The 27486-nt window shown below is 41.0% G+C and overlaps 4 protein-coding genes and 3 pseudogenes across 5 annotated transcripts in view; 2 read left to right on the top strand and 5 right to left on the bottom strand.

The window, feature by feature from the left end:
* The window catches only part of LOC145483608 (D-glutamate cyclase, mitochondrial-like), a 61415-nt gene extending 40941 nt beyond the window's left edge, over nucleotides 1-20474 (top strand). The window contains exons 3-5 of the mRNA XM_081462145.1: nucleotides 15802-16506; nucleotides 17554-17849; nucleotides 18377-20474. Of these exons, the coding sequence (XP_081318271.1) occupies nucleotides 15802-16506; nucleotides 17554-17849; nucleotides 18377-18523 (1148 nt within the window). The 3' untranslated portion in view covers nucleotides 18524-20474. The remainder of the gene's footprint in view (nucleotides 1-15801; nucleotides 16507-17553; nucleotides 17850-18376) is intronic.
* Nucleotides 6-7074, bottom strand: LOC145483613 (uncharacterized). The gene is made up of 2 exons (XM_081462148.1): nucleotides 1520-7074; nucleotides 6-90 (listed from the first exon to the last, which is right to left on the bottom strand). The coding sequence occupies exon 1, from the start codon at nucleotides 5474-5476 to the stop codon at nucleotides 3830-3832; it is 1647 nt and encodes a 548-aa protein (XP_081318274.1). The 5' UTR covers nucleotides 5477-7074; the 3' UTR covers nucleotides 6-90; nucleotides 1520-3829.
* LOC145483621 (uncharacterized) lies at nucleotides 7206-9761 on the bottom strand (annotated as a pseudogene).
* LOC145484494 (uncharacterized) lies at nucleotides 12342-15789 on the top strand. Its single transcript, XM_081463106.1, has 3 exons — nucleotides 12342-12362; nucleotides 12763-14474; nucleotides 15178-15789. Exons 1-2 carry the CDS (start codon nucleotides 12342-12344, stop codon nucleotides 13792-13794), a joined length of 1053 nt encoding a protein of 350 aa, XP_081319232.1. The 3' UTR covers nucleotides 13795-14474; nucleotides 15178-15789.
* The window catches only part of LOC145483607 (peroxinectin A-like), a 46063-nt gene continuing 37912 nt past the window's right edge, over nucleotides 19336-27486 (bottom strand). Inside the window, exon 15 of the transcript XR_014048942.1 lies at nucleotides 19336-19375. The gene's annotated coding sequence lies outside the window, so the exon portion shown is untranslated. The remainder of the gene's footprint in view (nucleotides 19376-27486) is intronic.
* Nucleotides 20499-25168, bottom strand: LOC145483624 (peroxinectin A-like; annotated as a pseudogene). Its single transcript, XR_014048944.1, has 5 exons — nucleotides 25113-25168; nucleotides 22197-22335; nucleotides 21649-21799; nucleotides 21050-21122; nucleotides 20499-20732 (listed from the first exon to the last, which is right to left on the bottom strand). The product of XR_014048944.1 is annotated as a peroxinectin A-like (transcript).
* On the bottom strand, nucleotides 22331-26825 carry LOC145483618 (uncharacterized; annotated as a pseudogene).

The raw sequence follows: 27486 nt of genomic DNA, 5'->3' as shown, positions 1-27486 counted from the left end.
TTTTGTGTCACGTCACTTTCTGAATCTGTTTCTCCTGTCCAGAATGTAAAATGAAATGTCTATACTTCCTTCTAGTGACAACGGCTTCCTCTTAAACAAGGAATAAACAATAGAGAATAAGTCTGTTGATATGAAAATTCACCTTCAAGCCAAGTTTTTATTTTACCCCCAGCCCCTCCTTATAACATCAGAGACTAGTATTTTGTCTGCTGAGAAGCTTGGGACGTAATCTTTGCTTTCGAGGATAAATTACTTCTGTTATGATATCACCATGGATATTGCTAGCATTGGACACGTTTCCTATCAGGTTTGATAAGAATTCCTTTATGGAACGTGTCTGATCACGTCATGTCGCTTGTAATGACGGCAATTTCATGGGGGTTTCGACAACACACTGACCCCCGGTTAACTGACCCCCCTACTGACCCCCTATTGACCCCCCTACTGACACCCCTACTGGCCCCCTATAAAATCCATGGGAAAATGAAAATGAAAAAAGCCCAGAACTATCAATGGGACCGATTCAAGTTCATCAATAAATTTAGCTTACCTGAAACTTCCAGGATGGCAGGCGCGTTGCAGACTTCCGACACTCTTGTTCTCCTTTGATTGTTTAGTGGAGGTTTTGTTGACGGAAAATCAGCACAGAATAAGCTTGAATATCATCAAATTGCTTAATTTTCTAATGGGTACAGATATCATTCTTGATGATATTCCAACTTATTCTGTACTCGATTTTCCGTGACAAATCCTTCAGTCAAATGAGAAGAGAGTCGCAAATCTGCAACGCATCCGCCATCTTGAAAGTTTCAGGTAAACTAAATTTACTGACGAACTTGAATCGATCCCACTGACAGTTCTGGGCTTTTTTTATTTTCATTTTCCTGTTGATTCTATGGGGGATCAGTTGACCGGGGCTCAGTGTTTTGTCGAAAGCCAGTTCATGGAAGTGCCTTATTGTTGTTTACTACAGCCGCAATCATTTACAGGATGTGCTTTATAAAGCTACAGAATCACTCTTCCTCTACATGTATTACTGCAACAAACAAGGGGTTTTCCTTTAAGAGCGAATAAACGACACAAGGTAAAGCAGTATTTAGTTGTGAAATATAAAATTCGACACACATGATAGCCTGCTTTGTTTGGATGATTTGCAACGTCAACTTGAAATGGAAATTTCCAGTATACTAATCAACAACATAAGTCACAATTTTGTTTTTCACATCAAGGCAATATCACCCTCTTTACGAATTTCTTTCTCCTCACCCGCTCCTCTTGACGGTGTACTTGTTTTGAGATTGTTGGGTGCGGTAAAGTGATATTAATCTCGGTGTATAGTAATACGAGAACGATATATTTGTTAGTCAGTAGATAAGCTTCTTGGAAACAACATTCCGGGTTCTCTGAACACAAGTCGAACCTATGGCCTGCCGCACAGTCGCCGGACGCTATCACCATCTATTCATGTACTACATGTTTCTATATACCTCACGTACCAAAAGAATATTACTAATCTTACCTTGTCAGATTTCTAAGATCCTTCAAGCAATTTTGTTGTTTGATTCATGGTATGAGTTACGATCGATGTAGTTTTCCATTCGAGATCGACTCGCATTAACATGCAAGTCCCTAGGATTTCACATTTACGTTCTCCATCAATTAAAATAAGCGCTTTCCGTAGGTACTGCAAGGAAGCAAGTTGGCGAGAGCAATTTCTAGTTAACTAAGAGCATGAACGAGAGCGACGCCAAGAAATTCGCCGTGAATACACTTCTGAAGTTGGTATTGATTACTGTCTGTCACATCCGAGGGTATATGCTATTTTGGATCAATGAATTGATTGTTTGAAACAAAGAATCATCAAGATAACCAGTCATGATAGACTTTGGTGAGAGGGAAAGTCCCTGAATTTATAATGAATCAAATTACGTCATGCGTATATTTTATGTTAAGTATTCACCAGAAAGTGGCGATGAATTTCGTTGTAAGAAAACCTGATTGACGGAATATACCACTGTGGTGATAACGTACTGACGTGGAGAATAGGAAATATTCGTAATTGATATTTTGTATGTATTTGCACTGTAAAAAAGCCCAGCAAATATACAAAGGTTTCGAAAGCGTTGAAAGGGAAAAGTCCCTTCTCCATGTATTAGTTACACAACCACTTCATTGACGTGTTTGAAACACCTGCGTTTGTAGGGTCACGGAATTCCACGGGGGTGAAATTACAGAAATATTAAGGTGGCTCAAAACAGTTTTCTGTTTTTTTGAGACTTATAGAGCTAGGTGCGATTTTTCAGACTTGGAATTGTACTGTTTTGAATCGCTGTGCTATTTTTTTAAGGTAACTCTCCACTGTGCCTTTCATTGTGTTTAAGTCATAAATTAAGGTTGCACTGTCCTGTTGCATAGCAACCAACTTGACCCACTTTTTTCTCTTTATTACACACAGAAGAAGAAACAGGCAAAATTATAAAAAATTCTGTGGAGTGAATTTTCCTTAAATTAAGAAAAATGGAAATTTCCAAGTTGGAGAAAATCCACTCCACAGTTTCTTCTACATTTTTGCACATACATTCCGCTTTTGCAGCTGAATATTTTTATGCATCAAAAACGAAGGGTCACCGGATCAGTTTTTGAGATATTAGCTTCATGGATAAGGTATTTTTAGCGCGCGTCCTACGCGCAAATTAAATCTCGACTTTGCAAGATCGCCCCTTGCGCACGCTTGAAGGCGGTCGTCTAATCAGTAAAGCCCGCAATTCCACGCGAATAAACGCGAATAGTCCGCGAATAGTGTTTTTTGTTATCGTTAGCAGCATAAGCGGAGGTGGGACTAGCCGGAGGTGAGACTAGGCAAGTACAAAAAACGAAGAAAACCTGAAGAGTAGTTTTTTCCCTGCTGTTTTTCAGATTGATAGTCGGCGCGATCGATCGCAACATCAACATCACAATTTTCGTTTACCTTCCACCACAGCGGTTTAAAGTCATGTCTTCCTTCGAAATTGCCTGAAGGATGGATGTTTTCGAAGTTAAAAATAACTGATAACGCAAACAGCTTACTAAACTTGGCGGAAACAAAGTTTTACAAAGTAGGCCTCGCACTGCCATGTTTGTTTTGATTTTGTAAACTAAAAACCTCTCGCTCTATCTCGCGAACACTCGGGTGATCGCGTGATGACTCGCGCTGAAGTGCGCGCTAGAGCTCAGGCGTCTCATGGAAGTATTACTGTTTTGAGCCACTAAATTCATGTGAAGGTACGCAAGTAGGAATCACCAAGGAGAAGCTGCTAAAAAATCCAAATATATCGTGACTAGACTTGCTACTTTTGGAATTTTATTGTTCATTACATAATGTCGACAACAAAACTACAGAAATTCAAAGGATAGTTTCACGGTTTGGCGTAAAATATCGTGAAGCAGAATATGCTGAATTTATTCTCAAAACTCGTATTTATTACACGGGGTGAGGAACTTACCCGGACACACTCAAAAGCTATCTACCAGCAGCCGACTGGTTGGTAAACAATGAAATTGAGGGATATTTGGGAGTTAGGGCATAAAATAGGAATTGTAATAGAAATCTCTACCACAGCGTTTTCGCGACGGTCCGTGGATTGCCTTAAAAACAATGGAAACAAATGGGCTAACGTGATAGTTTGCGCATGCGCCTAGTTGTGAAACCATTCCTTTAAACCCTTATACTTATTTTCACCTTATACTTATGCATATTTATAATATCCCTGTATCAATAAATAAATCATTGTTTCATTAATTATTGTTGAGGGATAGGGCAGAATAGCTACTGGGTGGATCAACTCGCAGATCAACCGTTTTCTGACAGATTCTCGTCAGATTCGCTGCAGCTTGTTTCAAATCTGGAATCACTGCCAGAATTTGAGGTATCCCTGTCAACAAGCAGCTTTACTCTTTCTGTGCACACTGTGTCTTCGCACAGCTGATCGAGAAAATCGATTCTCTCTTGAAGCGACTCCAGTTCGGTGTTAAATCCATGGCGCCGTGCCATTTGGAATGCATCCTGGGCAGTGTCTTTTGCCAGTTGATACATTTCGGGTCCTTGACGATAGTATTGGTCAGAACGCGTTTTCAGAACCTGCACGCGTGTACCTCGAGGAATGTTACCAAGTTGGTATTCTACAATATCAAGGTGTTTTGTCGCATCTCTGAGATCTTGTGATGTAATTACTTTTATTGGACTTCGAGCGACAGTTGAGGTGCAATCAAGTAAGAGGGCTGCAAGCCCAAGGTGGCAATATGTTAGCTTTTTGTGTTGAACCCTTGAGCGGGGGTCTTTCTTACAGATTGCAATCGCCCGTTCATAGTAAGCTTTTGCTTTTTCTTGCATTTCCTTTCGCGCCTTAGCATTCCTGTCGTCATCCGGGACCACGCTCATGTAATTCATCCAGGCTATACCGAAATTGTAGTACATTTCGGCCCAGTCTTCGGGCGACTCGTGATTTTGTAGTAAAACCTCGCTTCGTCTTAGACATTCCAAAATGGTCGAAACGTTTCTGGCCTTGCTCGCCCTAGAACTATAGTTAGCTGCAAGTAAAAAATAGGCTCTTGCAAATAAAATTTTCGGATTTCGTAGCTGGCAATGCTTACCCAGTTTTATGACTGAAGTGAAGTAGAGTTTGCTTTTGCTGAGTTGGTTGTGGTACATGAATGATACTCCTTGCTCAATTATTAGGGCTAATTCCATGTCAGCGTACTCTTTTTTTGTACAAAGTCTGGAATACAGAGACAGCAGTTGTTCATCTCCATTTAACCTTCCGTTTTCCTGAAGAACTTGAAACTTCTTGAGGACTTGGTTGCAATGTTCTCTATTTTGAATTTGTTGTTCATTTGCCATCACTTCCATGTATTTGTTGCCTTTTTCCGCACATCGTTGAAGGCAGAAATTAAAGAAACGCATATGGTGTTCAAACTTTCCATTGTCCTGTAAAAGCTCAAGGTTTTTGAGGATTTCCTCGCATTGCGGTCCGTTAAGGAAGCCTCGCTTTCTTATCACAGGTAGTGATGGCTCAACATCCAGTGAAATGTCACCGAAAGAAGTGTTTGTTTTCTGCTGACTTTCCTCTTTAGAAACAAGTTGTCTACTTAAACACTGCACTGAATTGTCCGCTGTTGCTTCCATTTGTTGTATTTGTTCAACGTAGCTATCTGCTTGCCTCAGATCGCCTTCGCCTCGATTTGGGCTAAGCAAGTGACAATCAGAATGATGTACAGTGCTAGATTGGCCAAAAATAGCAATGTTGCAGTTGTCAACACTCAAGGTCATTGTTTCAGTATTCGTGTCGATGCTTGCCTGAACAGTTGGTGAGGTGACGTCATTGACTAATATATGTTGCAAAACAGAAGAATGCTGACCTGGTGCTCCAGTTTCGTTGGGAGCTAAATCTGTCGCAGTTGTTGAATGTAGAGGTTTGGGTTGTTTGTGTTTGGTTGCCATATTGGAAAGTCCTCTTTGTGACCAGAATCTAAAATGAAACACATTTTGTAGTATAAGTAAAATAAGAGAAAAAAGTTTGGACCTAGTGTTCTTTTGTTGTTTGTGCTATTCATTTATACTGTCACCTTGGATATTGCTAGCATTGGTCAAGTTTCCTATCAGGTTTGAAGAAAATTCCTGTACGGAACGTGTCTTATCGTGTCATGTCGCTGGTAATGACTGCAATTTCATGGAACGGCTTTATATTTTGGACTACAGTCGCAGTTCACAAGATATACGTAGTTTTAGAGATCCATAAAACGACGAAATCACTCTTTCTCTACTATTCGAAGTAAAAAGGGCTATTTTCTTAAAGACCGAAAAAAAGTCTCATGATAAAGCAGTATTTCGTTGACACACATGACAAGCATACTCTGGATGAACTGTTTGCGTCATTTAACTATTTTATAGTGGAACGTACAAGAATAGCAATTTACAACTTCAGTTGCAATTTTTTTGAACATCAAGAAAATATCCGCCAATTGTTGATGAATTTCTTTTCTTCTCGTCCGCTTCCCTCTTGACACTGTACTTGTCTTGACATTGTTGGGTGAAGAAAAGCGATGTTAATCTTGGTCTGTCAGGCACTGAGACAAGCCTCTCGGAAAAAAACATTCCGATTTCTCCGAGTAAGAGTCGAGTCCATGGCCTGTTACACAGTCGCCGGATACTCTCACTATTTATCCATGTATCATCTTTGTACAAAAAGTACCAGACGTACTTAAAATAATATTACTAATCCTACCTTGTCAGATTTTTAAGATCTTGCAAATAATATTGTCATTCGATTCATGATCGTGGGGTGCGACGTAGTTCATTTTTTAGGTATTGACTTGCGTAGTCATTGAAGCCCCTAAGACTTCACACGCACATGTACGTTTTTCACCGAATAAGACAACCTCTTTTCGTCTGTGCTATTAAAAGGCAAGTCGGAGAAAGGAATTTCTAGTTAGCGAGTAGAGTATTAACGAGAGGAACGCCACGAACTTCGCATTCAAAACACTTGTAAATGCAATGGTGATTACTGTTTGTACATTCGAGGCACGTGATTCTCACGAGTGTAAATTATTTAATATTTGAAATGAAGAATCAACATGATAGCCAGTCATAAGAGACTTTCGTCAAAGGGAAAGTCCCTGAAGTTGTAACAAATCATATTTCAAAGTTTGTTATTTCTTGGAATTGTTCTTGAAGATTATCTTCAAAGATGCATGTTAAATCGAAGCGCCCGACTCGCTTGTGTTATTCGATTAACTTGTTAGACATTTCGACTAGACCTTTCTTTAAAAGATAAGATTTCTGTCGTGCAGTTCGGATAGTAAAGACTTCACTGCGAATATTTAGTTTTAAGCTTTCGTGTGTGCTTTCGTGTAGCACTTTATAACCAGCTCCTTTATGCTAAACGTTTTTGTTTAAAAACGAGGAAGGTTAAGGGGAAAAAGAAAACTCATCTAGAGGAAGACGGAACCAAAAGGAAAGGAGAAAGTGAAAGGATATTGAAATCAATTGTTTTGACGCATACGATATATTTCATATGTCTACTCATGATTTATTTCAATTAAATATATTATCATTTATTCTATTTCTATTTTCATTTTCTTAATTCCTAATCAGACTGGGCAGATTCACTGGGACATGTCTCATTATTGGAACTGGAGACATCATTAACATCAATAATCTTTATTTTTTCTTCGCAGAGTTTTTCAAAAAATTCGATTCTTTCCTGGAGATTGTCTTTTTCAGTATAAAATTCATTGGAGATGGCAATGTTTAATGCATCCTCGGCTGTTTCTTTGGCCAGTTGGTATATTCCTTGGCGATAAAATTGATCCGAGCGGATTTTCAGAAGTCGCACACGCGTGCCTAGTGGTATAGAAACGCCAAGTTGGTACTGCACAAAATCTAAATGCTCTTTAGCCTCTTTGATGTCATCAGATGCGATGGCTTTGTGGCGATTTCGCGCGGCAGTTGAACTACAGTCGAGAAGCAACGCTGCAAGTTTGAGGTGAATGTATGTTTGCTTCTTAATTTGAACTCTCAATCGAGAATCTCTCTTGCAGAAACAGATCGCTTGCTCATAATAGTGTCTGGCATTTTGTCGAGCAGTGTATCGCGCTGTCGCATTCCTCTCCTCATCCGGGATAATGCTCATGTAAGCTAACCAAACCGAGCCATAGTTGTAATACAACTCCGCCCAGTCTTCTGGCGACTCATGGTTTTGGAGTAAACACTCGCTTCGTCTGAGAAATTCAAAAAGCGGGGAGAGTTTTACGAATTTTCTATTTCTATAGTCCGCCACAAGTAAGAAGTACGCTCTTGCTGTTAAAATGTTGGGATTTCTAAGCTGAAGCTGTCGATCTTTTTCTGAATTTATGACCGAGACGAACATACGTTTACTATGTTTGAACTCTTTGTGATAAGAGAACGCTGCCCCGCGCTCCATTTTCAGGGCTAATTCCAAATCAGACTTCTCTGTACTCCCACAGCGTTGGAGATACGACGTAACAAGACTTTCGTGCTCTCCAAACTTTCCATTGTCCTGTAAAAACTCAAGCTGTTCCATGATTCGCTCACACTGAGGTCCATTTAGATATCCTTGTTTCTTGATTAAAGGCAACAACGGCTCCACGCTCACAGTAAACAAATCACTCGAGTCTGGCTGGCTGCAGCTTTGCGCTTCATCAAGAGGCTGCAGTCGGCAGTCACTGTTCTCCGTTGTTGTCTTCTGTTGTTCAAGACTGCTGTCTGAGCGACTGACCTCGCCGTTGCTTGCACATTTGTGTTCGTTAGCATCTAAATAGCAATTAGCTTTGCTTGAACTCCCGACTGTGACGAGATTACAGTTTGCCAGCAGAATATTCAATGTGTTTGATTCTGTGTTAACTGCTGCCTGTACAGCTATTACTGAGGTTGTATCGTCTAGTGGAAACGTGAATGTTTTGTCGAAATCGTGGCAATTCTCCTGCCCTTCAATTTTTGGTTCTCTTGGAAGTGATTCATCGATTTCGTTGGATGAATAGTGTTCACTGAGTCGTGGCGGAAGGTTTGTCATTTCAACAGATGAAAACAAATGTTCACTACAATAGTATTTGTTTCTTAATTTTATCAGTTAATTCCAGTTCTAGTTGTCTGTACGAGCCGTGATGGTTTCTTGTGGCTTATTGCTTCAACACAACATATTTTGCGTAAGAGTTCAAAGGACCCATCGGATATTTTTACCACGTGCTGAAGGAACCAAAATGGCCACAATAAAAGATTTCAACGCGTACCTTGAACTTTTCGATGGCCTTGAATCAGCTGACTCTTCGTGCCACGGGCAGGAGATAATTATTTTGAATTTAGGCTAAAATGTATTCGCTGTAAAGTTTTCAGGGCTGAAGGAAAAACATCGATACTTTTCTTTCAATACAAACTGAGGTTAGTGCAGTTACGACGGCTGGCGATCTAGAAGTGCGTGATGAAGAAATGAAATATTCATGATTCTAAGAAAGTAAACGAATCTTTGAATATTTTGGAAAGGGAAAGTCCCTTTTCCTTTTTTTTCTGTCAAAAGGGTTTCCACAGGGTAAATATATCGATATGATAATTTCTACAATCACCTCCGTTTTGCTTTCATGAAGCTGTCGACGTGTGAACTGAAAAGAAAGTGAACCAGACTTTTTCATAAACAGATCTTTTAGTGTTTAATCTACTGTCTGTATACAAATGACAACAACAGGAGCGTGAAAGGAGCTTAGTTACGTTATTTTGAGTTATTTTGGTTACGAACACAATTACCTTTTAAATTGAAGGAAATTAAACCTGAAAATAATAGTTTGCTAAGATAGAAAAACACCAAAGAGATGATAATAAACCATAACGAAACAGGGACGGAGAAAATTGACACAGATTACAAACTTTTCAAGAAGTACAAAGCGTGACGTGGCGCCTGTAATTCTAAGTTTTGTGATTTGAACATTTTATGCTAATTTTCGCTTTTATGTTCTAGTACATGGAGCCATCATCCATTCTGACAATGTTTGATAATAAGCGTTTTAAATGACTGACACTCGCGTCAAGATATCATGACATGAAATATTTTCAACGATTGCGTCATTTTCTTTTTATCAGTACCACGTTGATGGTGGCTCTCTTTTTGCCAAATAGAAGATGCTGTTACATCTTCTAAGAAAATAACGCGCGCTTGACGTCTGAAAAAGCTGCTGCTGCGTTCAGCAGCTTTTCTAGACGTCAAAGGTGCATTTTTTTTCCCTAGAAAACACAGGAACACCATCTTTTATTTGGTTTAGAGCAGAGCTTGAAAAGCGAAATGGCTGGCTGGTGACAACACAACATCCGGTACGAACTTGCTCTATAATTTCCAACCGTGTTTCTATTAACCAATTAGATTATGAACTCGAGATTTCTATCACGCATAGAAAACGAGAGCGAATAATCTAATTGTTTTAGTATAAATCTACTAGTCGTTCAAAGATATATCTAAATCCTCTTTACAGACACTTCGAAAAAGCCAAGAAGCGGCCGTCATGCATTTTGTTAACAAGGGCACGCTGCTACTCTGCTCACTATCTATCACAGAATAGATAGTGAGTAGCGTAGCCAATCAGAGAACGGCATTCGTGATAGAGCGCTAGTAGATTTATACTAATTAGTTTTAGGAACACGAGTGGAAGTTTGGGAGACCGAGAAATGTTCTGGGAACACGAGCCGACGAGCGAGTGTGTCCACAGCTTTTTCGAGTTCTCCCAAACTTCCGCAAGTATTTCTGTAACTCAGTAGAAACACGGGGAACATGTCTCTATTTTTTTGTTTAGAAAATTCCGTGACGAAAAAAGAAAACAACTTATTTACTTTGATCATCAAAATGTCAATTCTCTTTGCTCGCGCCATCATTACGTCAACAGCTCGTGCTAGTTCTCTGTTTCTGTCGAGTTTCAGAAACACGATTTTAAACCAATGACCGCATGCATTTTCTCTGGGCTACTTTCTAAAAAAATAATGTATACTCAGCCCCAATATCGGTCATACAGCAGCTGTATTATAAATAGCAATAAAATTATACAATAAAACACTGATATAGATATGTGATGTCTAGAATGACCAAGATCTCGTCAAGTGTCGCGCTTTTGATATTGGATGTAACAGCAATCTCCTCCAAGAATTAACTCTTCATTGTTTACTGATAATCCTGGTCATCTTTTGATCGTGATCACTTGTCTTCTTTTTGAACATGATTACTTTTAAATTAGTTTTGGTGTTTTTCACACATCATACTCATCATGGATCTCTCAAAAAATTTAGGATGGCGGATCCAAGATGGTGGCAGTTTCGAAAATGAGATATTATTGCAAATTCATATTACACCCTCAAAATCACATCGTCGTAGTTTAGTTATGGAGTTGACAGGTGGGGAAATTAGTAGTATAGCCCGACGGTTTTAGCAGTAACCAATCAGGAGCCGAGAAAGACAATAGGCTATTGTTTCGAGAACAATGGACGCTATTGTTTTCCAAATCCAAGATGGCGCTATTTATTTTCAGCCAATCAGGAGCCGAATTAAGAATTCAAGATGGCGGCGCCCACGAAAGTCGGCCATGTTGGAAAACTGCCCACCAAGCCTCGACGGAGGACTGGGATCGATCTCACGGATTTCCATGACGACACAAATCACGCCAGAGTCACGCAAAAAAATGTCATGCAACTTCAAACTCGATACTTACAGTGTCCTGTGGTCCTAAACGACAGAAGTCCGTCTAGCAAGCGGCCAGACTGAGAGACTTGGGTCCGAGGTCTGCCTATAGGGAGGCTATTCCAAAGCGTCATGGGACGATGACCTCATTGGGAACCAATCAGAATGAATTAAAGTACTCACAGTAGTTGGCTTCCCCAGTCCCCCTCTCTTAAGGAGAGCACTAAACCAAACATCACACAATGTCAATTGTCACGAACTTTAATAACAAATCTCTTGCGCTAACATTAAAAGATATGACGTCATTGCCATGTTGATGGAGTAAAAATACCGGTTTCTATCGTCATCGCACAATGTTTCAAATGAACTTTAATGTCCAAAACGTTTGCGCTAAAATTACAGAAAGCTGGTCATTGTGTCTCAAATCAGATAACACTATGAAAGAAATGCAACAGAAATAATTTGATCTAGCGTAAATGCAATCTTTGACGAGTAGCGAATATATAATATTATAGGCTAAAAGGTGAGAAGAAAAAAATACCATTGAAATGCTTCAAGTGAAAATGAATTGCTAATGGCAGTTTGCAATAAAATCTAAACTCCTTGATCTCGACTGTTCCCTTGAGAAAAGCATCATTCAAAGGAATCTTGAAACAAAAGGCATTTTGGGCGACCATTGAAGAATTAACATAATTAGTCAGAGATGAAACATGGAATAAATTAAAACCGAAAGGCACATGTTTAGAAGCTGAAACCATGATAGACTGTATCTTAACCCTTGAGAATAAAATCAAAGGAATTTCAAACAAACCTTTCGCGCTTGAAGTAAAGATTTAACTTCATTTACAAACACTGCAAATCGCTCTTAATTCAACAATTATAGTTGTCTAAGCGGGTTTCCAATAGCGCCAAAATAAATCACTTACATCAAATATAGTCCTTTCCTTCAAAGCGTCACACAACTAGCAATCGCTCAACTCCATAGCCACGAAGACAGGAAAGAATGTTACGCTTAGAAAAGAAGACGTGTGCTGAACGTTGTCACAAATAAAATGAATTCTATCAAGACCGATTGAATTATAAACGGGTATTCACAAAACAATAAACAATGTCACGTGGTTAACAACCAATGAGAGGATGGGGGATAGGGGGTACGCGGTATCACGTGGTCAAGAATCAATGAGAAGACGGGGGGGATAAGGGGTTATACCGCACAGTAATGTCATTAAATTGTTATAAGCAAAACAGAGTCTAAGTCTTTACAACGTTTATTGAATAATAACTCAAAAGAAAGAATTGATTAAAGTCTTGACCGTCGGTATTGCACAAAGTGTTGGGAACTAGACTCGTTTCCAGTTTCACAGAGTCTTGGTCCCTGGCCCCAAAACGCACGACATTCTGCCCTAGTTTTCTTTGCTTGTGGTCATGAAATCTTTGCCTGATCCGTTCCTTATTCTTGGCATAATAACTTCTCCAATATTCGTTGATCCGTTCCCTGTTGTTTTTACAGTATTGTCTTCGGTAATTTCTAATGTGTTCCTTGTTCTGTTGACAATAGGCTTTCTGTCTACGGGCGAGTCGTTCCTTGTTGTTTTCATACCATCTTTTACGACACCACCACCACCTCATCCACCACCACAGCCACCACTGCCACCACCACCACATTTACCACCACCACCACCACATCCACCACTACCTACACCACCACCACCACATTAACCACCACCACCACAGCCACATCCACCACCTACACCACCACCACCACTACCACCAACACCACCACCACCACATTCACCACCACCACCACATCCACCACATTCACCACCACAGCCACATCCACCACCTACACGACCACCACCGCAGCCACCACCACCACATCCCACCACCTACACCACCACCACCACATTTACCACCACCACCACCACATTTACCACCACCACAGCCACATCCACCACCACCTACACCACCACCACATTCACCACCACCAAATCCACCATCACTGCCACCACCACCTACACCACCACATTCACCACCACAGCCACATCCACCACCTACACCACCACCACCACATCCACCACCACATTCACCACCACCACATCCACCATCGCCACCACCACCACCATATGCACCATCACAACCACCACATTCACCACCACCACCTCCTATACCACCACCACATTCACCACCACCGCCGCATCCACCACATTTACCACATCCACCACCACAACCACATCCACCACCTATACCACCACCACCACATCCCACCACCACCTACACCACCACCACCACATTTACCACCACCACAGTCACATCCACCACCACCTACACCACCACCACATCCACCATCACGGCCACCACAGTCACCACCACCACCGCCACATCCACCACATTCACCACCACAGCCACATCCACCACTTACACCACCCCACCACTACCACCAACACCACCAACACGACATTCACCACCACCACCACCTCCACCACATTCACCACCACCGCCATATCCACCACATACACCACCACCACCACCACCTGGCCCAACAAAAGAGATATCGTGCAGCGAACGTCGGAATTCTCAAAACCCGTCGTAAAAGATGGTATGAAAACAACAAGGAACGACTCGCCCGTAGACAGAGAGCCTATTGTCAACATAACAAGGAACACATTAGAAATTACCGAAGACAATACTGTAAAAACAACAGGGAACGGATCAACGAATATTGGAGAAGTTATTATGCCAAGAATAAGGAACGGATCAGGCAAAGACTTCATGACCACAAGCAAAGAAAACTAGGGCAGAATGTCGTGCGTTTTGGGGCCAGGGACCAAGACTCTGTGAAACTGGAAACGAGTCTAGTTCCCAACACTTTGTGCAATACCGACGGTCAAGACTTTAATCAATTCTTTCTTTTGAGTTATTATTCAATAAACGTTGTAAAGACTTAGACTCTGTTTTGCTTATAACAATTTAATGACATTACTGTGCGGTATAACCCCTTATCCCCCCCGTCTTCTCATTGATTCTTGACCACGTGATACCGCGTACCCCCTATCCCCCATCCTCTCATTGGTTGTTAACCACGTGACATTGTTTATTGTTTTGTGAATACCCGTTTATAATTCAATCGGTCTTGATAGAATTCATTTTATTTGTGACAACGTTCAGCACACGTCTTCTTTTCTAAGCGTAACATTCTTTCCTGTCTTCGTGGCTATGGAGTTGAGCGATTGCTAGTTGTGTGACGCTTTGAAGGAAAGGACTATATTTGATGTAAGTGATTTATTTTGGCGCTATTGGAAACCCGCTTAGACAACTATAATTGTTGAATTAAGAGCGATTTGCAGTGTTTGTAAATGAAGTTAAATCTTTACTTCAAGCGCGAAAGGTTTGTTTGAAATTCCTTTGATTTTATTCTCAAGGGTTAAGATACAGTCTATCATGGTTTCAGCTTCTAAACATGTGCCTTTCGGTTTTAATTTATTCCATGTTTCATCTCTGACTAATTATGTTAATTCTTCAATGGTCGCCCAAAATGCCTTTTGTTTCAAGATTCCTTTGAATGATGCTTTTCTCAAGGGAACAGTCGAGATCAAGGAGTTTAGATTTTATTGCAAACTGCCATTAGCAATTCATTTTCACTTGAAGCATTTCAATGGTATTTTTTTCTTCTCACCTTTTAGCCTATAATATTATATATTCGCTACTCGTCAAAGATTGCATTTACGCTAGATCAAATTATTTCTGTTGCATTTCTTTCATAGTGTTATCTGATTTGAGACACAATGACCAGCTTTCTGTAATTTTAGCGCAAACGTTTTGGACATTAAAGTTCATTTGAAACATTGTGCGATGACGATAGAAACCGGTATTTTTACTCCATCAACATGGCAATGACGTCATATCTTTTAATGTTAGCGCAAGAGATTTGTTATTAAAGTTCGTGACAATTGACATTGTGTGATGTTTGGTTTAGTGCTCTCCTTAAGAGAGGGGGACTGGGGAAGCCAACTACTGTGAGTACTTTAATTCATTCTGATTGGTTCCCAATGAGGTCATCGTCCCATGACGCTTTGGAATAGCCTCCCTATAGGCAGACCTCGGACCCAAGTCTCTCAGTCTGGCCGCTTGCTAGACGGACTTCTGTCGTTTAGGACCACAGGACACTGTAAGTATCGAGTTTGAAGTTGCATGACATTTTTTTGCGTGACTCTGGCGTGATTTGTGTCGTCATGGAAATCCGTGAGATCGATCCCAGTCCTCCGTCGAGGCTTGGTGGGCAGTTTTCCAACATGGCCGACTTTCGTGGGCGCCGCCATCCTGAATTCTTAATTCGGCTCCTGATTGGCTGAAAATAAATAGCGCCATCTTGGATTTGGAAAACAATAACGTCCATTGTTCTCGAAACAATAGCCTATTGTCTTTCTCGGCTCCTGATTGGTTACTGCTAAAACCGTCGGGCTATACTACTGAAATTCACTTCCTTTTTCCGGTCCAAAGAAGCCAATAACCCGACCAGACCAGATTGTTATCGCCCACGACTCAATAAGTGAGTTATGGACTTCTGGTGCTACGCTCATCTTAAATCTTTCCTCTACAGAGTTGCCACTAGCCTTTACTGACAATACGGATCGACTAGTTGGCTGCGATGCAATAGTCGAAGATTTCCTTGACAAACATCCCTTTGCTAACACTGATGCCAAGCCACGAGTAGTGACAATAAAGGAATCACCTTTCGCTGCCTCTTTGTTGTCTGAAGAAGCCATGACCAAAATTCGTTACCTAGAGACCGAGATTCAAGAAGACATCGGGAAGAGAGGTATTGCGAATCTTCACATTCCTGACGAGCTTCTGAAGGCGGCACTTGTGTTGTCTCACGGGTCATCCGTGGGTATACATTTCGGTTTCCCTTGTAATACCAATGAAGAGTTCCCGGATGAAACCGATGGACCTCTCGGGGCAATCGTGTTGGGCAAAGCCCTAAAAACTCTTGGAAAGGAAGTGACGTTTATTGCAAGTTACTACCACGTGGAATTTGTGCAGGAACTTGTGCGAACCTTCTTGGAGAATAACGTGTCTGTTGTAGAGTTCACGCCAGAGCGGACGCATGGCTCAGGTGGGGTTAAAACTGCTGCTAACAAACTTTTATTCAACGATGCAGCTCATCAAATGAGTCCCAAGTTTGACGTTGTGGTTGCCATAGAGGCGGTTAGCAGGTCTGAAGACGGACGTTACATGACCATGAAAGCGAGGGATTTATCGCATATTTGTAAAGTCAGTCCAGTTGATGAAGTTTTCATTCAAGGTACCTGTAGACATTTTGGATGTTGTATGAACTTTGTAAAACGCGGTGACTGACTGTGTTCCCTGAGGTCTGGCCGTGGCCATTAGGGACCTACGAGAATGACATCTCTAAACCTTCTGCGCGTGCGCAACATCATGCCGTTGCCACAATCTGTAGTTTCATAGGTCAGAGACAAGAAAGAGCGAAGGCTCTGAGAACAAGACTCATTTGAAATGGGAAGATGCTACTCATATTTATAAGTTCCCAGTCCTTTTATCGTGTTCTTCGGAAAGACACGCTTAATAGTGCCTCGCTTAATTCAGGGCAATGTCCCGTGGGGGTGATTGGAAATACAGTAGAACCTCAATTATCCGGACCTCGATTATCCGGACTTTTTTCTCTGGTTCCAATTTTTTCATGAATATTAATTAATTGTGATCTTGAAAACTCAAAGTCGCAAAAAGCCTAATAATCCTTTCAAAAGGCTGTTGAAACAGCGTATTATCCCGTGCGCTTTTTAAAATTCGCAAGTGCGACGAGACAAAGAAATATTCTGATGCGTTCGGCTGATATCTGATTGGCTCGATTGTTTTGTTACCAAGGGAATTTCATGCTTGATTAGTTCGTTCCGCTTGGGTTATGTAAACACACGAGCGATCGATCGTAAACTCAAATCAAAAACATGTCTACGAAGCGAAAGCGAGCCGTTCTATCGATTAAAGCTAGATAAGCAGATAATTATTTCACGTTGGGATAAAGGAGAGAAAGGAACAAATTTAGTTCAAGAATTTGGCATCAGCAAGCAGCTAACATGCACCACATACGCAAATCACGCAATGAACTAATCACAACTTGTAGCAATTGGTAACGCAACTGGTACCAAACGCGAAAAAGCGCTCGCTTTCCTGGTCACGCTCTCTTTCGGTTTGGCCCTGATCGGTTAAAAGAGGATGCATTGTTTGCATCACCAAGGGATTATTTGCAACCGCAATGCAAAATCAAGGGAGACAATTTTTCCTCACTTGTTTCCTCATTATCCCTTTTAATGCTACTTTTTTGTCTTTTCAGCATATGAGTCAGGGAAGATTACCACTATAGGTATCGGTGATGGTGGAAATGAGATTGGCATGGGAAAAGTTCACCAACAAGTCATTGAGCACATTCAAAACGGACGAAACATAGCTAGTACCGTAGCCACTGACTACTTAGTCACTGCAGGCGTATCCAATTGGGGTGGATCGGCTTTGGTGGCAGCCCTGGGGGTCTTAAGCCAGTGCCCAATTCACTCGCGGTACGCTAGACGTGGTGCTGGAACAGACGGAATAAGTATTTCTAAAGAGGACGTGCTTATTACAGTGGAAATGGTAATGGTCTTAGTTAAACCGTTAATACCCTCATGATACACTTTAGATGTCGGTTCTCTTTTATACTGGAGGCGCGGTGGCCTCATGGTTAGTAGGCTTGACTCTGGATCGAGCGGTCCTGGTTCGAGCCCTGGCAAGCCCTTGCCCTCTTGGACAAGACATTCTTCTCTCACAGTGTCTCCCCTCACCCAGGTGTATAAATGGGTACCGGCGAACTTAATGCTGGGAGTAACCCTGCGATGGACTAGCGTCCTGTCCAAAGGGGAGTAGAAATACTCCTAGTCGCTTCATGCTACAGAAACCGGGTTAAGCACCGGCCTGATGGGTCATTTGGCTCGTATGCAGACTTAACCTTTACATAAATGTTGACAGTTACCTTCTTTTGATCTTTAGTCTAGAATTTCTTGAATATCCTAGTGAGAGATTACTACTCTTTTAACGTCTCTGTGCATGCTTTAAGGAAATTATGCGCTGCCGCTGTTGCTTATTACAGAATTTTCCTTTAATGGGGTTTGTTCTATTTTCAGGAGGAAGAAATACTCAAATGTATCGTTCAGCTTGGAGTGTGTGATGGTATATCACAGAGGAGAGAAATGTCAGTGGATGGTCAACCGTTTCACCCCGTTCACAAAGATAAGCTGCAAAAACTGTTTACTTTAGCTGCGTCGCCATAGGCTCAACTAGATACCACCAGCTGTTCAGAAAAGTGTCTGGACTCTAACTGGGTTTTCTGAAACTGTTTTCCTAGTCGTCAAATTATCATCTTAATCGTATCTATAACGAAATTCTCGATCGTGATTGGTTCTCCACGCGCCTATTCGTCACGTAATCGGCACGCGATCAAGTGGGTGTCCAATTACAGGTATCCAATTTGAACTTTTTGTAATTGGACACCTGTAATTGGATACCCACGTGATTTGCACGTTAATTGCGCGCGCTTTAATGGCTTTCTTCGCATTGTCTCCTACAGTTTTCAAAACTTATGAAACACGTTACAGACGTTTTCGCTCAAAAGAAGTTCTCAAAAGACATTTTTAATTCTGAAATTTGTTATAGATACGATTAATTAGTAATTGGACCTCGAGTCGTACAATTCAAGGAGTAATCGTGCTTCTAATTTCAAATCGGCCTCGCGCTTTGCGCTCGTCCGATTTTGAAATTACTCGCGCGATGACTCCCTGAATTGTACTCCACTCGGTCCAATATTAGTACTAATCGTACTCGTGATTAACAAATCAGACTCCCGCTTCGCGGTCGTCAGATTTTGTTAATGACTTGTATGATTACAGACCGAATTGGACTCCACTCAGTCCTATAGCCAGTATTAATACTCCCCACAGGTTATGGTACAGTTTGATAAATTCAGAGAGAAACTGGTGTTTTGTTGAGTTACTGCGACAATCTCAGATATTTACGTTTTCCAAACTCACCATTCTCGAGTACTCTTTTCCTTTGCGAAGGGTCTGGGGTCGAGAATGCCAAACTTATTAAATATAGTGACAAAAATTCCTAGATTGACAACTAGACTTTAATTCAGGACCATTTTATTGGAAATGTCGGCGCGTTACTATCACCCGCTCGTACGGTTCTGTAGCTCTCACAAAGGCACTAGGAAAATGTAAGGCAACTTGGCTTTGTGTGGTGTAAAATGGGATTTTACGAAAGACCAAATTCAGCTTCTTCAATCTTAAAAGCTATCCGCGTGTCTCTAATATTCTCGTGTAACGTTTGTACCCGGCAAGATTATGATTTTCACTAGCGCGTTACCGAGCTACAGTCCCTCGCACGATATCGTACGCGCTCATCGAAGAGGGAGCTGGAACTGTTTGGAATAAATTTAAACTGAAAACGGAAGGCATTTTGGACTGAGTATCTTGAACAGGATATTAAATATTGAATAATTTAATGACAGTTTTGTTCTTAATTCTTTAATTCTTGCCTTCCTTCCTTGTTGTCCAAGTAGTCTAGTCGGGTGGTCTTTGTTAAAAGAGAGCGCAACACGTTGGATAAAATACTTGTTTTATTGACGGTGGCTGTGGTCAAAAATTGCTAAAATTCCGCTGTATAACGAAACTTACATTTTTGGTTCAAATATGTTATAATTCCCGAGTTATGTTTCACGTGAGTCAAACCGATATATAATTACTAGATGCATTTTTGCATTAGGACGTTTGGTTAATGTAGTCGGACAAACAGATGCAATTTGATGGCGAGTTCCGTTTGATCGCAATTGTTGGCGTGACAACTTTTCGTTGTGTTCGCGGTATTCTAACTGTAGAAAAGTCAACGAAAGTAGTCCGTGCTACATTCACCCATTAAATAGAATCCCGCCTGTTAATATAAGCGTAATAATTCAGGTTTCCCGCCCCTTTCGCAAAGTTACGTGGTGGTAAATTGTATCCAATTTTTTGTCCACCCATCTCAAGGTGTTAATCCACGTGCACTTTGGAGACTTCTACTTATTTTGTGCATCTTTGTTGTGTCATCTCCTACCTAGGCTCAATATTACCATTCTTATTTTACCTTTGCTCGGGCAGTAAGTGGCTTTATATCTATATTATTAGTGAAAATGATATATTAATTAGGGAAGATTTACACACACACACACACACACACACACACACACACACACACACACACACACACAAATCAACAATTGTTCCATCGACTGGATGAGCCAACAGTCGCTTGATAGGGAATCAGGAAATCTCTTCCACAGTCAACCCACCATTGTGTAGGGCCTTCTTCTTTCGCTACACACTGAAAGTCTTTCACGCTTACGCAGTAATCCGAGGAGAAAAAGACGTTTTCTAGCACGCTTTTGAACCCAGTGTTTAGGCGGATGATCTCGCTTAAGGTGAGAGAATTGACCTTGTCTATTTCCTGTCAATAATATAAACCAAAGATTGAGTCAGTGTTGTTGTTAGAAAGATGAACTAGACAATAGCTTTACAAGCTATTATTATTCCAGTCTTAATCCGTTCTATACCTGTTTGCATTATAAAACTCTGAAAAGACGAGAAAGTTTTCGATGACAGCGCATTGAAAACGCGGAATACATTTTGAAGCGAAAATTTAGATATTAGCTACATTGTTCTGAAGAGGCCGAGGGAAAAATACAGCAGCTGCTCAGTAGGCCTTTGGGTTGTTGAGACATGCTGCCAGTATGTAGAAACTCTAAAGCCTTGAAGATTGTATACCTCTTCAGAGAGATAATGCTCGTATCAGAACCTGTCACCGTCTCTGATTCTCAAGAAATTACGCATCATGATCCTGCGAGAGAAAAAGACATTGACATTGTTCAGCACTCCATTTACAATGACTACAATAAACTCAGTACTCAAATTAATGCAGTGATCACATGGGGCATTAATATCTCTTTCAGTGTAGTTGCCGGAGGTTGACACAGAAGTCGTTAATGGGTATTGATCAAGCGTGAGGTCAACATAACCAAGCGTGAGGTCAACATGGCTAGATATTGGAAAAGTTCTTTTTTGCGCGTCTATGGGCCGAGAAGGAGTCGAGATCCATAAACTCGTTCTTTAGCGAACAAGCTTGGTCAATAAGGGATTTATTATATGGAAAACAACACTATTTTCCTGCTGGTGACAGCGGGCAATTCCGAACGTGCAAGATAGCGCCATCTTGCCCGTTCGGGTAGCCGATCACACCGCAGGATTCGGTTCATCTTAGTGAGCCATATAACAAAAATGCGTATTATATGCCCTGATAAGCTCAAGAAGTACAGTTGTTGTCTCTTCTTTGTAGAGTGTTGATTCGGTGACGTTGTTTCACTTACCTTCTAAAAGTCTCCCCCAGTTCACTGCCACTCTCGTGGTCCTCGGCCAGTCCTCCAACCCATAAGTCTATATTGTTAATGTCTTGGTAAACTTCCTCCATCTTCTCGGCAGTCTTGGAATCTTTTGTGATCTCTGAGAAACTGCTGAGTCCTTCATGAAAAGAAAATGCCTGTACTTTAGACAAAGAAAAGCTTAAGGAAATGCATAGATTGAAGTAAAATGGAAATCCAGTCGCTCACGACTGTCTAAAGTAGGTTTTTGCTGTCTCACATAAGCTACGTCACGGTGTGTGCGTCTTGAAAGGGTTAGCCTAAATTTTTCAAGTTGGTCGTTTGTAATCCGAGCTAATCTCCTCCATCCTTAATATTTCTGTGGTGTTTTTCTATCTTAGTAAATGTCTATTTTTAGGTTTCTTTCAATGTAAATGTAATTTTGTTCGTGGCCAAAATAACTCAAAATCCCATAACTGAGCTTCTTTACAAGTAGAGAGTATTTGGTGAGTAGAAAACATTTTGAGCATTTGGTAGAAGCTAACGGCTGCACTAACCCTTTAGCCCAAGCGCCTTCCTGACAGAGTTGTAATCTGGTAAGCCATGATCTCTTCCACGCTGTATGTTCTTGGACGCTAAATCTTGGCCAAGTTTACGACCGGACGGAAACAAGGCGTTCCCCATATCATCCACCATCTAGGTCGTACATAAAGAGAAGGCAATTAACATTTCCCATTTGAACGTTCTTATATTTCAGTTATCACTTACAAGCGAGTTCCTGATTACACGGTAACTTTCTTAGCGGTGACCTTCAAGTCGTGGCATGGTCTGAACCATTCACAAACACATCCTCTAACTTCCAGTAACTTCTCGTAAGGGGATACCATGGTCACCACTCAACCGTTTAGCCGTAGCATGAAGCGAGTACCCCATACTGACCTCTAGTCAGGTTCACTGGAAATGGGGCGACTTTTCAAAGATGCTGGACGAGGCGCGAAGTGCCATTGATATGCCCACAGTCATTGTTGCAGGCGAGTTTCGTTTTCGTCAAACGCGCAACTTGACCGCATGATGCCTAGTTTGATCATGTGGACTGATTTGACAAGATCTGAATTTTAATAGCTGGAAATGTGGTGAAATAAGAAGACTTTGCTCGCCTTCAATCATGTTCACCGGAAGTTCATTGACGCGCGTTTATTTTGACGTCTGGACCGAGTAGAATTAAAGTGGCAATGAAATTACTATCTTACAAATAACCGTAAAGGTAGGCAAGTAGTAGCAAACACCGAGTAAAAGCTGCTAAATCCAAATAAAACTTGACTTGATTCTGTTCGGAACTTAATTTTTCATTAGATAATACAGAACTTCACAATTAACAACAGAACTGTACGGGTCCGCAAATGATCCCAGGACCGCAAATGATCCCGATCAAAAAATAAGGAATGGCATGGATTTATATCAGAGGAAGGTGACAACATGTACAAGAATTATGAACTAAAAAACATGTTTTATCATTTTACAAAAAAATATTCCACAGGTGCTGTGTTGTTCTTCGAAGAGTACAGATCGTTTTCACTGTCACGCAATAAAAGAAAATAATAAATCGAAAACCAAACAATGGAAAAAGCTAAGAAATTGTGATGTACGCTATAGAAGATAACTAAATAAGACACTTCTCCAAGTTTTAGGCCTGTGCGTTTCCCCAAACTTCAGATATTCGTCGTAAATGTTTCCCAGAAATTTACAGAGCCCAGCAAGAAAACGCCATGTTAATGTACATCCATGGTACACCAATATGGCGGCCGGAATATAGTGTAAACTTCTGGAACTTACTTTGGCTTTCTAGGCGACTGATGATCAGTACTAAACAAAAAGCATTTACATAAGCACTTTTGCTAATGCTCTAACTTCTAAAAAAGGCTCAAAATCATGAGATAAGTGTATATTTTTCAACAAACTCGATCGTAGCCTTGTGTCACGCAACCTCCATAACCCTGAAATTCAAAATGCTCTGGAGTCCGAACGAAGCACGCTAATTGTAAACAGATATAAATATACCGCCTCTTATGCCTGATGAGGATAAAAACACGTCACGTGAAGACGATCTATTGAATTAGAAGTCTTAGAAAAACACATACTTGTAAACATTCTCGAAATCCCGGTGGCGATAGTATCAAACATCTATCAAACAGCTAATTGTCAAAACGAAGTGCAAGCCTTGGCCTTGCTTGGTCATGAAGCTGAACTTCATAACTATAGCTTGGAATTTTGGTTTCTCAGAATAATCAAGTAGTCATTTCCGATGAATTAAAGCTAAAATACGACCAAGGAAAAATTACAAAATAAATTTGTTCAAATTTCCAGTGCTACACACTAGGTGTTTTACAGAGTGATGAAGCGTTGTAGGCTTGTGGGTCTACTCAGGTGACAGCATCTTCTGTAATAGTTGCTTCATGGTTAGATTTTAGTTTAAAACTTTAGACGAGTGGCGTTAATGGTTGATAAAATGTGATTTAACTATAACACCGAAATATCAATGTTTAACAAAGGAGGATATGTTACACTGATCATAATTTTACTGAGAATTGCAAAGAAATGCAAGCCAAGTCGTGTTTTGATGATTGAGTGGTGATATTCACAACGACGTAGTTAGCAACAAAATTTAGTCGAAAGTATGAAAAAAAGAGCAAGTAGTAAGCCAGTATAATTATAAGATGGCTTTAATAAAAACATCGGTATTTACGTACGCCAATTCCCTATCCACACCATCCCGCCATCCATGCCATTCCATATTTTTTGATCGGGATCATTTGCGGTCCAATATGGGGATCATTTGCGGTCCAATTTGGGGATCATTTGCGGTCCGGGATCATTTGCGGTCCTGGGATCATTTGCGGACCCGTACAGAACCGCAAAATTGAAAACCCTTGCACTGATTGTTGTCTTATACATGCGCCTATTTATAGTATCCCAGTATCTGAACGAATAATATCGTTACATTTTGTGTCTATGATTTTACACTAGCGTTGCTAGGAGGGTTATATTTTCTGTGGTTTCGATCCAAAGCTATAGTGGGCGGATCACCACGCGAATCAACCGTTTTCTGACGGATTCTCGTCAGTTTCGCTGCAGCTTGCTTCATATCTGGAATCACTGCCAGATTTTGAGGTGTCCCCATCAACAAGCAGCTTAATTCTCTCTTTGCACATTGTGTCTTCGCACAATTGATCGAGAAAATCGATTCGCTGCTGAAGCGATTCCAGTTCGGTGTTAAATCCATGGCTGCGTGCCATTTGCAATGCATCCATGGCAGTTTCTCTTGCCACCTGATACATTTCCGGTCCCTGACGATAGTATAAGTCAGAACGCTTTTTCAGAATTTGCACGCGTGTACCTGGAGGAATGTCACCAAGTTGTTGCTCTATAATATCAAGGTGCTTTGTTGCGTCCTTGATATCTTGTGATGGAATTACCTTTATTCGAGTTCTAGCGACAGTTGAGGAACAATCAAGTAAGAGAGCTGCAAGACCAAGGTGGCAATATGTTAGCCTCTTGAGTTGAACCCTTGGGCGGAGATCTTTCTTGCAGATGGCAATCGCCCGTTCATAGAAATTCCATAATGGCTGAAACCTTTTTGGTCTTCCTAGCCCTAGAATTATAGTTGGCTGCAAGTAAAAAATAGGCCCGTGCAATTAAAATGTTCGGATTTCTTAGCTTGCAATGCTCGGCGAGTTCTATGACTGAAGTGAAGTAGAGCTTGCTTTTGCCAAGTTGTTTGTGGTACATCAATGATACTCCTTGCTCAATTATAAGGGCTAGTTCCATGTCAGCGTACCCTTTTTTCGTAGAGAGTCTCGAGCACAGAGAGAACAGTTGCTCATCTTTTTTCAGCCGATCAAACGCTTTGGGGGCTTGGTTGCAATATTCTCCATTTGGAATTTGTTGTTTATTTACTTCCATATCTTTGTTGCCTTTTTCTACCCATCGTTCAAAGAAGCGCTTGTGGTGCTCAAACTTTCCATTGTCCTGTGAAAGTTCCAGGATTTTGAGGAATTCCTCACATTGCGGTCCGTTAAGGAAACCTTGCTTTCTTATGACAGGTAGTGATGGCTCAACATCCAGCAATGTTTCACCGGATGTATTGCTCGGTTTCTGCTGACTTTCCTCTTCAGAAACAGCTGGTCTACTGAAACACTGTACGGTACCGTCCGCTTCTACTTCCATTGGTTGTATTTGTTCAACCTGGCCGACTAAAACGGCATTGCAGTTCTTGAAAATTACATTCAACGTCTTTGTTTTCGTGTCAAGACTTGTCTCAGCGATGACCGTAGTTGAATCGTCTGGAGTAAACATGAATGACGCGGTATTGAGATCGCTGCAAGATTGATGTCCGCCAGGCATGCTTTGCTTTAGAGATACCGGCACCTCACTACCGCTAACTGAAGAAAACTCCATTTCAGTCTGTTTGTAAATGTTCGTCATCGCTGTTCATGCGAAGAAATGCCTCTTTTTTGTCTGCGTGGTTGTCACTTCGTGACTCAATCAGTTTAGCATTAGCCGATTTAAGACGTCAGTATTGCAGTTGTTTTGAATTATTCCGAAGTACATTTTGGGGCTACCTCGTCGGCCAAAACCTTTCACGACTTTAAAAACAGGAGTTCGAATTATTCGTCGCTCTGCACAGAGTACGTTAAAACGGAAATGTCTTTTTTCCTCAGTAACGAAGAACTTCGACATTTACGCCGAGAAAACTTACACTCTGAGGAAATAAAATATTCATGTTTCATATCTGCGTTTACGTAAATTGATCTATTTCGAAAGTTTGATAGGGAAAGTCCCTCTTCCAAAAGCACGTCAATGTGACGGATCTGTTATTTCCACTTCTCTATCGACTTTCTCTTTCCTTCATTAACACTGATGAATAGTGGAAGTAAAGCTAAAGTATTTTTTTTGCATTCATTATTTTACTTTTTTAATTACATCAGTGCCCGGAAGTTCAAACCTAAACAGCTGAGCTTCAGAAATTAAAAACTACATAATGACAAAAATTAAATTTTAAGCCCATTTTGCTTTATGTAAGCACGTTTTTATATCCTTTCTACGTGTTATTTTATTTGCTCTGTAGGACTGGAATGTTTGCTAAATGTAATGTTACCGTGAATCCCTCAGCTTACACGCCAAATCTCTCCGCCCCCCCCCCCCCCCCAGATAACAACCGACGAAATCACAAAGACAAAAATACTATCGTTAACAACTGCGCTCACCCCCCGAAAAGGAGCCATATTTTATTACCTCTTCCATGTATAATTCGTGCTGTATGTTTCAAAGTATCTATTGTTGCCGAGAAGTCACCGCGTGGGTTTTGGGTACAAAGTTCAAGGTGCACGCAGTTGTACTGTGCATGAGGGAGGTCACGCACAATTTCCTAACGTGACATCTTCTCATTTAAAGATAGTTCTCAGAAATATATACAAAGTTCAAACAGAACATCACTAAGTCTACAACGTTTTTCTGTTAACTTCAAAATCGTCCAGGGGATCTCAGAGCTAGTATATGTAATAGGACTACATGCTGTCCAATTTGGAAATAATTGGATGAAAAAAATTCTGAGGACAGCCGAAATTGGACGAGGCCGCGGGCCAAGTCCAATTCGGCTGTCAGAGTTATGTTTTGAATCCAATTATTTCCAAATTGGACAAGCATGTAGTCCTGTTACTTAGTAATTATATAGCTCGTGAGGTAATACAGCTTTGCACGGAAAACTACAGCAACTGTCTCTGAAGGAAAACAGACCGGGCCATCGATCTTCAGAAACTTGGGAAAGCTTCGAAAATATCTGATGATCTT

This window comes from Orbicella franksi, chromosome 4 (assembly GCF_964199315.1).
Source record: "Orbicella franksi chromosome 4, jaOrbFran1.1, whole genome shotgun sequence".
Lineage (NCBI taxonomy): Eukaryota > Metazoa > Cnidaria > Anthozoa > Scleractinia > Merulinidae > Orbicella > Orbicella franksi.
This window is presented reverse-complemented; position numbering and strand designations above follow the sequence as displayed.